The sequence below is a fragment of the Macrobrachium rosenbergii genome, chromosome 12 (assembly GCF_040412425.1).
Source record: "Macrobrachium rosenbergii isolate ZJJX-2024 chromosome 12, ASM4041242v1, whole genome shotgun sequence".
NCBI lineage: Eukaryota > Metazoa > Arthropoda > Malacostraca > Decapoda > Palaemonidae > Macrobrachium > Macrobrachium rosenbergii.
The window spans coordinates 29,183,884-29,196,278 of NC_089752.1; the positions used below are offsets into that span (position 1 = coordinate 29,183,884).

Consider the following 12,395-nt stretch of genomic DNA (forward strand, 5'->3'; position numbering starts at 1 on the left):
CTGCATTAGTGTCTTCTCTGACAGGATCAAATAGGAGCCTGAGTTTGTTCAGGCCTGTTTATTTGAGGGAGAATGTCAGATTTAGAAATCTGTAATAAAGTGAAGCATAAAACACTGGATATGCATGCGCATAGTTCACCTTTCCCTTGCATGTTATTTTTAGATGCGTTGAAAAAGTTGATCTTCAAAAAAAATATTTATGACCTCTCTGGTGGTGATTTTTTCCTGCCTGATTTTATGGTTTTAATCCGCTGTTACAATTATGTATTTAAGTGGTTCGTTTGACTGTTCTCGGAAGGGATTTTATAAATTGTGGCATTTTCATCTTTGTCGTTTTGACATCAGTGCGTGTGTTATAAGTAATCAGTCAGTCAATCAATCAATGAGGCCAGCTTGCAAGGTAGACACCATTATGGTTCAGTGGCCCCCCAGCATAACGTGGGAGCCTGTACTTACCGTAACACTGTTTCCCAAACTTTTTTAGTACGTGACCCCTTACAGCAGTACCAAACCTGTCATGACCTCCACATTTATAAGCCTTCTAAAATCAAATAAATTGGCATAATTATGATAAATCTGGCAGCCGTGGCACCTACAATGCACTACCGGTCTGCGCATGCACTCGAGCCAGCTCCGAGACTGACTGAAAAGTTTAGCCCCGTTCCGGCAAGCTGAATGTAATGCATACAGTTGTTAGACCCTCCATGACCCCCAGAAAAGGGTTCATGACCCCTTTGGGAGTCATGACCCACAGTTTGGGAACCCCTGCCCTAACAACTAGGTACAGGGAAGCATATCACATTGAATAGCAAAGCAATTTTCGCATGCCGGTTGTCTGAAAAGGTCGAAGGGAAACAACACTTCTACAGAGTGAAGGAGATCAAATGGAATGACTCTGTGACATTGTCGCAATGGGTTAGACCCGAAAAATTCTCAAAATCACTTCATTGTTGTTATCGTCACTTATCATTCTACATGGAAGGAGGGGAATTATTTATTTAAAGATGTTACAGCTTGGCCCAATTTCAGTAGGGGCACTGGAGGGTACTGACATACTATATTCTGCAGCTGTAATTGTCTAAGGAAAGAGAGCGCAAGCCACATGACCTAGCAGCTTTTTTTTTTGCTTTCCTCCTGGAAAGAGAAGTTATCCCCGTGCATATCGGTGTTTTTGATGTGTTCATAAAAATAAAAGTATTATTATTATTATTATTATTATTATTATTATTATTATTATTATTATTATTATTATTATTATTATTATTATTATTATTACTGCTGCTGCTGCTCCTGCTGCTGCTGCTGCTGCTGCTGCTGCTGTTGTTGTTGTCGTAATTAGAGAATTTACACTATAGGTCTGCTGATCGAACACCCCCTTGTAAAGAACAGAAATATTGGGGTAATAAAAAGATTAGCGTAACCTTCAATGCAAGATAAGACGAAGGCGAACGTAGTCGGTTGAAGAGAGAAAAGGGTCATATATTCTGGTCACCTTCACAGAAATTCATAAAGCCGAAAAAGTTCTTTCTTGCCTGGCGGCATGAAAGAGAAGATTGTCTACTCTCGGAACCAAGCGGCAACAATGCAGCCAATAACAGTTCAGCAATATTCCTCAAACTGGTGGTGAAAGAAAGCAGAAGAGGAAGAATATGTAGAGGTATCTGAGCATAGGTGGTCTCCGCGTATATGAGAAGGAGTGGTTGTCAGGTGTTTTTCTCTCGTGTTATGACGCCTACAATTTTTTTACGTTTCTTTCAAGATATTTGAACCCTGTCTCCAGAGAGAGAGAGAGAGAGAGAGAGAGAGAGAGAGAGAGAGAGAGAGAGAGAATCTAAATTTACCAAAATCTTACGGATTTGTTCCTTAGATTTTTTTGTAGGACTTCTGGTCAAGGAATTTAATGATTAATTCAGTTTGTAATCTTGTCTTTTATTTCTAAACTTCGACTTTGAACCAAGGATTATAGCATAGCAGACTTTTTGGTGAAGAATCAGACTCGTATACCGGAACTGACAGAAGGAAACCGATAGGTTTTCTTAAGCGTTGTTACGTGTTTTAGTTTAAGCCGGCCATGTGCTGACACGGGCTCTTGCTCGGAGAGCAGCCCATACAACTTATCAGATAATTTGTTTATTTTTTTATTTACATAGTTTTTTATGTATTCTCTTAGAAACAAAAGAAAATGAAATAAAAATATAAAGTTTTAGTCATATCTGTCGTTTTATTCATAAATGTTAAAATAATTTATATTTATTTTATGGCTCATGAGACGTGGGAAAACTGAAAGTTTTTCATATGGCAGAAACCATCAGAGAGCACCTTCGAGTGTTCATGATGGAGGGCCTGCTTTCATTTTACTGTTTCCAACCACCATAGAAAGTCTTACGGCATACATAATCCTCTATAGTTTTGTCAAATAAAATATAAGAAACTTCCCGTTGCTACCTCCCTTGTGTGGGAAGAGGAGTAACTGCTGATTTTGTGCTATAGACTTAGTCCATTTTAATTATCTTGATTGGAGACATTTAAACAATTATCTCTCTCTCTCTCTCTCTCTCTCTCTCTCTCTCTCTCTCTCTCTCTCTCTCTCTCTCTAGCTTTCATCCTTTGTGTGAAGTTTTTGTGCCACATATTCATCATGACTGGCACCATTTTAATTATTTTAATTGAGATCATTTTAATAGCTCTCTCTCTCTCTCTCTCTCTCTCTCTCTCTCTCTCTCTCTCTCTCTCTCTCTTTTGATAAAGCGCTCTTTGTCTATCTACCTGTCTGTCTGTTTCTCCCCACCCGCTCTCTCTCTCTCTCTCTCTCTCTCTCTCTCTCTCTCTCTCTCTCTCTCTCAAGGGGGAACCGCGATATATGGAAGAGACGTTAATCAAGGAAAAATCTGTGAGAAATATAGTAACACAGAATGTGAAATAATTGCGGTAGAATTTGAATCTGAAAAATTAGTGAACATCGAAATATACAGACCCCCTAATACTAAGAGTTTGATATAATAATAGGCAAATTAGGTGATATATGTAGAAATCACAAAGACTGGACTATATTCCTATCCGGAGACTTTAACTTTCCCTTCGTAGAATGGAAAGAACGAATAGGAGATTGTGGTTGTATTTATACATATAAAAACGAGAGTAATAGTATCGCAGAGGTTAAGAGACAATTTGGAAAGCTATTAGATATGCTACTAGGATATAACATTCAGCAAACAAATCACCTCCCAACAAGAAAGGATAATACTCTAGACCAAGTATTTGTGAATGAGGTGAACTACATGAAAGAAATAATAGTGTATAATACGAGTATTTCAGACCATAATGTCATAGAATTAACAGTCCGTTCCAAAGCAAGTGAAAACAGAGATAAGCAAGAGACGAAAAAGTGGGAAGGACATGGAAAATACAATTTCTATAGTAAGAATATAAAATGGTCAGAAATAAATGAAGAATTGAACAAAGACTGGGAAAACATATTCGTAAGTAATAATATACAGGTAAATACGGATATTGTATATAAAATATTAGAGAAAATAGTGGATAAATATATACCGAAGAAGAAAAGTAAACACCAGTCATGCATACCAAGAGACAGAAGGATCTTGTTCCAGAAAATCAGAAAGAGGAAAAAAGGTCTTGCAAGAGAAAAGAATGCATGGAAAGTGATGGAAATAAAGAGTAAGATAGAAAATGCAGAACAAAAGATTATACAATCAAAAGAAAATGAAAAACGGGACTTAGAAGAAAAGACCCTACAAAATATAAAAAAAAAAAAAATATTCTACTCATATGCGAAAAAGATGAATAAAAGGAGAGTAGAAATAGGCCCTCTAAGAAATGAATGGCAATTAACGAACGAAAAAAAGGAAATATGCAGCATATTAGAAAGATATAAGAGAGAATTTACACCTAGAATTGATAATGAAGATAATGATACAGGAATAAGAGATGAAAATAGTGAATATTTATCAGACATAGATATTAGTGAAGCTGATATTGTGCAGGCTATCAAAGAAATTCAAAATGGATCAGCAGCAGGACCAGATGTCGTACCTGCCATTTTGTTAAAAAAAGTAGTTCATTCTATCGCAAAGCCGCTCGCAATATTATTAAGACAAAGTGTAGATAGAGGCAAGATTTATGATGAACATAAATTAGCATATATCACCCCTATTTTCAAAAGAAGATCAAAACTAGAGGCAAGAAATTATAGGCCTGTGAGTCTAACATTATGAAAGTGTATGAAAGGGTAATAAGGAAAAATATAATGAAACATTCAATGAAAAATAGTTTGTTTAATATAGGACAACATGGTTTTGTACCCGGAAAAAGTGCACAAACCCAATTGTTAGCCCACTGTGAAAACATATAAAAATATGATAAACAAAAAAGATACAGATGTGGTTTACCTAGACTTTGCAAAAGCTTTTGACAAGGTAGACCATAATATATAAGCGAAAAAATGAGAAAACATAATATTGTGGAAAAAGTAGGAAGATGGATAAAGGAATTTTTGCAAAACAGAAAACAGATGGTGATTGCAAACGATGAGAAATCGGATGAAACTAAGGTAATATCCGGTGTGCCACGAGGTACGGTGTTAGCTGCATTGCTGTTTGTTATTATGATTGTTGTTATATGATAGACAGTAATGTTAAGTACTCGGTAGTGAGAAGTTTCGCCGATGACATAAGAATAAGTAGAGAAATCACCTGTGATGAAGCTAGGAACTCGCTACAAAGAGACCTAAGCAAAATATATGAATGGGCAGAGGTAAATAGGATGGTATTTAACTCTGATAAATTTGAATCAATAAAATATGGTGATAAAGAAGGAATGATATATGCATATAGGGGACCTAACAACGAGACAGTCACAAATAAGGAAGCAGTTAAAGACCTTGGTGTGATGTTGAATAGGGATATGTTATGCAATGGTCAAATAGCAATGCTACTGGCAAAATGCAAAGCAAAAATGGGAATGTTGTTTCGGCACTTCAAAACAAGAAAAGCCGAACACATGATTATGCTTTATAAAGCGTATGTACGTAGTCCACTTAAATATTCCAATATGATATGGTACCCACACTTCCAAAAGGATATTGCGCAAATAGAGAGTGTACAAAGGTCCTTTACAGCTAGAATAGAAGAAGTTAAAGACCTTTACTAATGGGAAAGACTACAATTCTTAAAATTATATAGTCTCGAAAGGAGAAGAGAACGCAACATGATAATACAGGCATGGAAACAGATAGAAGGAATCACCGAAAACATCATGGAGCTAAAAATATCAGAAAGGCAAAACTATACCAGGAAAACTAAGGAAAGCACACAGGACATTAGTCCACTACGCACCAGCATCGATAATGCAGCGATTATCCAATGCGTTACCAGCTCATCTGAGGAACATATCAGGAGTGAGCGTAGATGTGTTTAAGAATAAGCTCGACAAATATCTAAGCTGCATCCCAGACCATCCAAGATTGGAAGATGCAAAATATACCGGAAGATGCATTAGCAATTCTCTGGTAGACATCAAAGGTGCCTCACACTGAGGGACCTGGGGCAACCCGAACGAACTGTAAGGTCTGTTAGGTCTGATATAGCGTCCTGTAGCTTCGATAAATCTCTTCCTCTCCAGCTCTCGGATGCAATCTCTCTCTCTCTCTCTCTCTCTCTCTCTCTCTCTCTCTCTCTCTCTCTCTCTCGTTAGAGAAAAGAAAAAGTCATAAATTAGGGCATCAGTCCGAGATTTAGGCAATATAGAAAGTCATAAATCTGAGGCTCAAACAAAAGTTGGATTTCTTTACAAAGACTTATATTCGATAATCTACAAGGATTTATTATCTGTATCGCCATAGATAGTCAGTCAAAAAGGACCTCTCTCTCTCTCTCTCTCTCTCTCTCTCTCTCTCTCTCTCTCTCTCTCTCTCTCTCTCTCTCTCTCTCTCTCTCTCCGAGGGTTTTGTTATGTATGATACAAATATCTGTTTTATGAGTATAAGCAATATTTGTACGAAATGCTGATTTGTTTTCATATATAGGATGTTTATATGTGTTCCGGGTCCCCCATTTGTGTGTGCGTTCGCAAAAAAAATTGAAATTTCTACTAATTTGAAGTTTTCGCATTCTATTTTTGATAGAATGCAGTGCATTACTACCTTCAAGCAATTCCTTGTATTTTATATTGTACTTACATTATTATCTATTTATTTATTTATTTATTTATTTATTTGTTAATCTACTTTTCTTTTCCAATAACAGATCTCTTCTTTCTGTACCTCCTGTTACCTTCTGTTACTTCGTTCAAATGAACACCATATTGTTCGGACGCTCAAATTTCGAGTCTCTTGCCACTGTGGGCTTGTTCCATATGATTAAGGTGCATCCCCTGAATAATAATAATAATAATAATAATAATAATAATAATAATAATAATAATAATAATAATAATAATAACACTTTCTAATTTTGGTTTCATGTTTCTGCTGAACTGGATCCTACCCACAACTCACGATGATATTTCTTTTGTTCATATATACATTATTTAACCGTACGTAAAACCTTGAACTAGACTGACAAACATTACGTAACCTTCTTAACCTGTCATGCTAAAATCTGCTACGTGTTCAGTAAGTCTAGAAAACTCCAGAAACTTTCCTTTTTATATGAAACAGGTCTGTTGTGCTCAAAGACTTTAAAATTTATTTTTTCTTATATTCTTCTCGGTCACACGATCACCGTCGTCATATTGAGAGCGGCCAAATTACAGTAATACCCGTTCCAGAGCCCAAGTCATAAGGAGTCTCGGTGGGTCCTTTCCTGGCCTGAGCGGGTCTTGTCGCGAAAAGCCGGTGGTGCTTGAGTAATGTTCATCATCCATTGCGTTAATGTATGAAGGGGGGAGGGAAGGGATGGGTGGAGGGAGAGGAGGAGGACGAAGAGAGAGAGAGAGAGAGAGAGAGAGAGAGAGAGAGAGAGAGAGAAAAGCTCACGAGGGTCGTTGCTAATTGCAATTGATTTCGCAAATAGATTGCGTTTCGGGACAACGTTCCAGCCAGCAGCAATGATGGGCTTCGCTCTTCGTGGATGGTACGTCTTCATAAATTCTCGGGCGAGCGGCTGATCTACAATCTTTAGGGAAGATATTTGAGGATTTTTTTCTCTCTCTCTAAGTTCGTATATTTGGTCTTTTTTGTTATTTACATATTTTACTGCTGGGTATAGAACTTTTATAAATGTTGTTCGTAGACTTAGAATGATTTCTGAATGGCTGCTGTAGTGAAATTTTGTGGCTAGAGACCAGAATATTTTGATAATAATGATAAGCCGTTTACTGTAATGGGGATGGCTCAAAACAAATAAAAAAACCTCTCACTGCCATGTTCATCTTTTTTTTTTTTAACTGAAGGTATAAACTGCTAGACACTGCGCCACTCATCCTTATTGTTCAATAATTGCTCCGGTATTCCTCTCCTTTCTCTTCGGGCATTTAGCTCTATTCTTTCCATGTGACCAGACCACCTCAATACACCATGTATAGATAAGATTATTAACGACTGTTCCTTTGTACTGTACAAGGGTAATGGTGATCGAGGTATTTGACAGAATAAATAGAGGCAAAACATTTTTAGTAGCTATATAGTAGGCATTTGATAGAGAAATTAAGATAGGTACAGTTGATTAGGAAAGAACAATGCGAAAGGAAGAAGTAGTGTGTGGCGAAATCTTATGAGATGTGATATTCAGGATATACAGTATAATTTTATATTGAGAAAATTATTATCGTTATTATTATGGCTTCATGCATCCTTTTGCTTTCTCACTCAGATTATTATTATTTTTTTTTATCTCAGTCATCCTATTCGATTGGGCGGTATTTGTAATGTGGGGTTCCGGGTTGCATATTTCCCAAGTCTGGAAGAGTATAAGGATAGGGGAAAATTAGGACCAATCAAAGCGAGCGTAGCTGATCCATGACGTCACAAGCCACGCCCTTTAGTTCCTTGGTCCCATATCCATTACTGCCAGTCACGATGCCTAAGAAAAACTTCCCAGTTTCACAGCTTATGTCTTGTATGACTTATACGTTTTAGTCAGATACATCTAAACATAATGCAACACTAATTTAACAACATAATATTCTTCAAATGAGATACACCGTGAAATATATTATGCATTATTGGCTTCTCCCTCTTGGCAATAGTGGTCAGTGCCTGTTAATTCCTGCTCGCAAAGTCGATATTTACTGCATAAGTAATATTTTCATTGAAAATGTATGTTTAATGCCATTTATAAAGAGTTGCGATCACTCATGAATCAAACAATACACAAGATGGTAAAAATGATGGTATATGACCTGTTTGTAGGGGAAAATAGAGAGAGAGTAGTAGGCTTACGCTTTCTTTGGACATATTTTCGCAGTAATGCACATTACTGTGCATTGTATAAAAAGCAATATACTGGTCATTACTAGGTCATGAACAGGAATCAGACTGATATAGTCCCTACTATTTACAGGGACACAGTATCAGCTTCATTCATTAAATTACTTCAAGAGCTAATGTGCCCTTAATTAAGGAAACCTATGGCATTGTTGCTTTGGCGATCTAAGTTAGCCTACTGTAACCAAATATAATTACTTGGCAAACTCATCCTGTCAGTAACTAATCTGAAAAAGGTTGTTTTTCAAGGTGTACTTGATAGGCTGTTGTAAAAAATTGCCTTTTTGAGGTGGATTCCCTTTTGATAACCTTCCAAAGAAAATGACGCTTAAGACTACATAAGTGTTGTGTGGTGCCCAACGCTTGTCACTTTGCCATTTCCAGTATTGTGTTTAAGAATGTGTGTGTGTTCGTAATTACGTGTCCTGTTTAGGCAATGACATCATCTAAAATTGTGTTGTCACACGCCACCATTTGATTCACTACATTTAACAGATGTGTACAGTAGAGGTTCCAGAATATTGTGCTTTTAGTTTATTTTTGATAACGAACTTAAGAATTAGCTTGAAGTTTTTTATGTTGATTTGAAATTTTTAAGTCAGGTCTGTGCTTTTAGTTTATTTTTGATAACAAACTTAAGAATTAGCTTCAAGTTTTTTATGTTGATTTGAAGTTTGTAAGTCAGGTCTGAGTTCACAGTGATTGTGTCGTCTCGTTTCCACAATAAAACTCGAATGCAGAAGGGAAGGAGCAGCTTTTGGCCTATTTTTTTGTGCAGTTGGTCAGTTATTTGGTGTCGTGTTGTGTGTGTGTGTGTGTGTGTGTGTGTGTGTGTGTGTGTGTGTGTGTGTGTGTGTGTGTGTGTGTATGCTTTAGAAAGGGCTATTACTCTTATTCTTTGAACTTTGTAATTTTGGTTAGTTTGAGTGCCTTTCAGTTGTAACCCCGTTTCATTTATTTCTTATATATTTGCCTGTTTGATATGTTTAACCTTTAGCTATTAAATTAATTTTAAGGTTAAATTCAGCACGTGTTTTTCAATGTCCTTCCATCTTATTTAATTTTCCCGTGATCATAATTTAGCGAATGGTGAATATAATTTGATCAGGTAAACTTGAGTATTGAGTCCTCTAAGGTCTGAAAATCAACCCATGATTACTACTGTAGTAAGATGTATATATATACATATATATATATATATATATAGTATATATATATATATATATATATATATATATATATATATATATATATATATATATATATATATATATATAAATAAATGAGAGAGAGAGAGAGAGAGAGAGCGTTCCTCTCGTCGTATCTCACAGACTTACGATCTGAGCCCATGTCTATAGGGACTGTTCAGTAAGTGGAAGTACTTAATTGTGGTACTATTCATTAATAAAATTAATGTGTTATTCTTGTTAGTACTGAATTCGGTTGAGATAGATCTCCCTGTAATTTAGAAACCGCAAAGGGCGCGTGGTGTTGTTACATAAGGACTTTGGCGGTTTTGACATATATACATACATACACATACACATATATCTATCTATCTATCTATCTATCTATCTATCTATCTAAGGCTTCCCCGAGTGCAAGGTTGCTTTCCCTGCGTCTGAACTAAAATTACCTTTATTCCATGTTTTTTGCCTTCGACTTTCTAAAGAAACACCAAGCGTATATATATAATGTATGTGTACACACACACACACACACACTATAAATTTTTCGCCGTAAGTGCTCCGATGACGCGAATTCCGCGCCATTCGTAAGTTATTTTCGGGGGAAATTCACCAAAAAAAAACGAGTCATCCGAAGAACAGGAGGACTGCGCCATTGCGCGGGCAGATCTTGTACATACAAGAAAACGTAAACAGGAAACCGGCATTTTCACATGTTAAACCTCTGAATGTAAAAATAGCAACGTTTCTTTTTCGTAAGAATTTACTTTTTTTACATATATTTCTGTCTTTCAACAACATTTCCGTCTTTCAGCTTCAATTGCTCAATTTTTTCTGGGAACACATATTGCTTTTACGTGGGCTATTTATAGCAAATTTATTCAGCTTTCCATTGCAATTTTCAATATTTTCTTTGCGTTATGCATTACCGAGTAATGACGAAAAATGTAAGCGTAAATATGACCACTTGAGAACCCAGTCGAGCCGCGTAGTTCCGCCTAGGGTTTACGAGTGCGTGAATAATTTTTTTACGCCTGTTTGTATATCTGTAAATAACTTCAGTGTGCATGTATTATATATCATTCGAACTGCCATTCTTTGTACTTTATCGAGCTGAACGCTGAACGGCAAAATGTAAAAATATCAACGTTTCTATATAAAAATCTTTAGCGAACAATTGACTGTACGTGAAACAAAACTTATCTTTGAGCTTCAATTGCTCAACTATTTACGGGCAACACATTAATTTTAGGTATTATATAATGTAGGAAATTTATTCAGCTTTCCATCGCAGTTTTCACTTTTTTTCTAGCATTATTTATTACCGAGTAATTACGAAAAATGTCAGCGTTGAACGCCGTTGAACGTTCGGTTCCGGATTTTATGCATGCGTAGATAATTTTTGTGCGCTTGTAAATAACTTCAATGAGCATGTATTATATATCATCCGAACGGCCATTCTTTGCACTTTATCGTGCTGAACAGCAAAATGTAAAAATATCAACGTTTCTATATAATAGTTGCCGCATATTTTCGTAGAAAGAGAGAAAAAAGATTGTCCGTAATCTAACGACAATTGTTCAGTTTTATTCAACAATACATATATCTTTATTTTGTGCGTTTTATAGGAAATTTATTCAGCTTTCTAATGCCACATTTATTTTTTTCTATCGTTATTCCTTACTTAGGTACGATACGAAACGTCAACATAAGTAGGTTGGAAAATCTGAAAATTGCACTCCGTAAAAAATTTGCATTTTTCAATCGGTAACAGCTAATTAGCAAACACATTTATAGCAAAACGATTTATTCCATGTGAAAGTTCAAACATTCCCACACAATTTACGCGTCAGATAGACTCCACAAACCCAATTATTATATTTTTAGTAATTATTTAAAAAAAAAAAAAAGTCTACGATTTTCCTTAAAAATTTCACGTTCGTCACTTTTTTTCTATTATTTCTAAGCCTTGCAAAGATTTCCTGATTGCTTTAGGAAAAAATTCAATAATTTGCCGACATCATAAAACAAACCAGAAGCCTATATCAGTTATAGTTGGGACGTATCGATTTTTACAAAGAAACTTTTCCGCGCGAACCCAACTTTTCCCTCCACGGCATAAGTCGCGTACAGGGTAGCGTTACAGGAACCCCCGTAATCGCGCGAGGCCTAATAAGTCATGTTAAGGTGATAAAACAAAGTACTTAATAAACCATCTTTTGTAATAATGTGAAAAGCCACGTATCAAAGACGCTTTAAATTTCGATGTCCTGCCCAGCAAATGTGAACAAAGATTAAGAAAAGATGGAAAATCTGTTGATGATTCTCATTAAAAAAAAAAAAATCGCTATTGTAAATTTGTACTTCCAGATGACCACTTTTAGACAAGTCTGCGAGACAATTAACTTAGCAAACTGAAAAAAGACATAGACATGCAGCCAAGCTGCCACTCTCATCGTAATGTCTAGGTAGACGCATATGTTTTGCGATCAGCGAAGTTAAGCTGCTTTGGGTGTGGTCAGTAACTGGATGGGTGACCGTCACCGAAGCCTTGTTTTATGCTCTCGTATGAAAAGTGTTGCTTAGTTTCATTATGAGAATGTGTTATGCATGTAAATATACACGTAAATAATTAGTAAAATGAGAGGAACTGAATTCTGTGGTGGACTGGAATCCTGCACATCAACAAGAAATCGCCTTTACCACTGGCTTATAATTACGAGAACAGGGGAAGGGTTCGACGTCACCACCGACGTCAGCTTTTT

At 36.2% G+C, this 12,395-nt stretch overlaps 1 protein-coding gene across 1 annotated transcript in view; it reads right to left on the minus strand.

Moving 5' to 3' along the window:
* Window positions 1–1,272: 1,272 nt before the first annotated feature.
* Window positions 1,273–12,395, minus strand: part of LOC136843980 (basic proline-rich protein-like) — an 87,741-nt gene continuing 76,618 nt past the window's right edge. Inside the window, exon 4 of the mRNA XM_067112998.1 lies at window positions 1,273–1,317. Coding sequence (XP_066969099.1) covers window positions 1,273–1,317 — 45 coding nt within the window. The remainder of the gene's footprint in view (window positions 1,318–12,395) is intronic.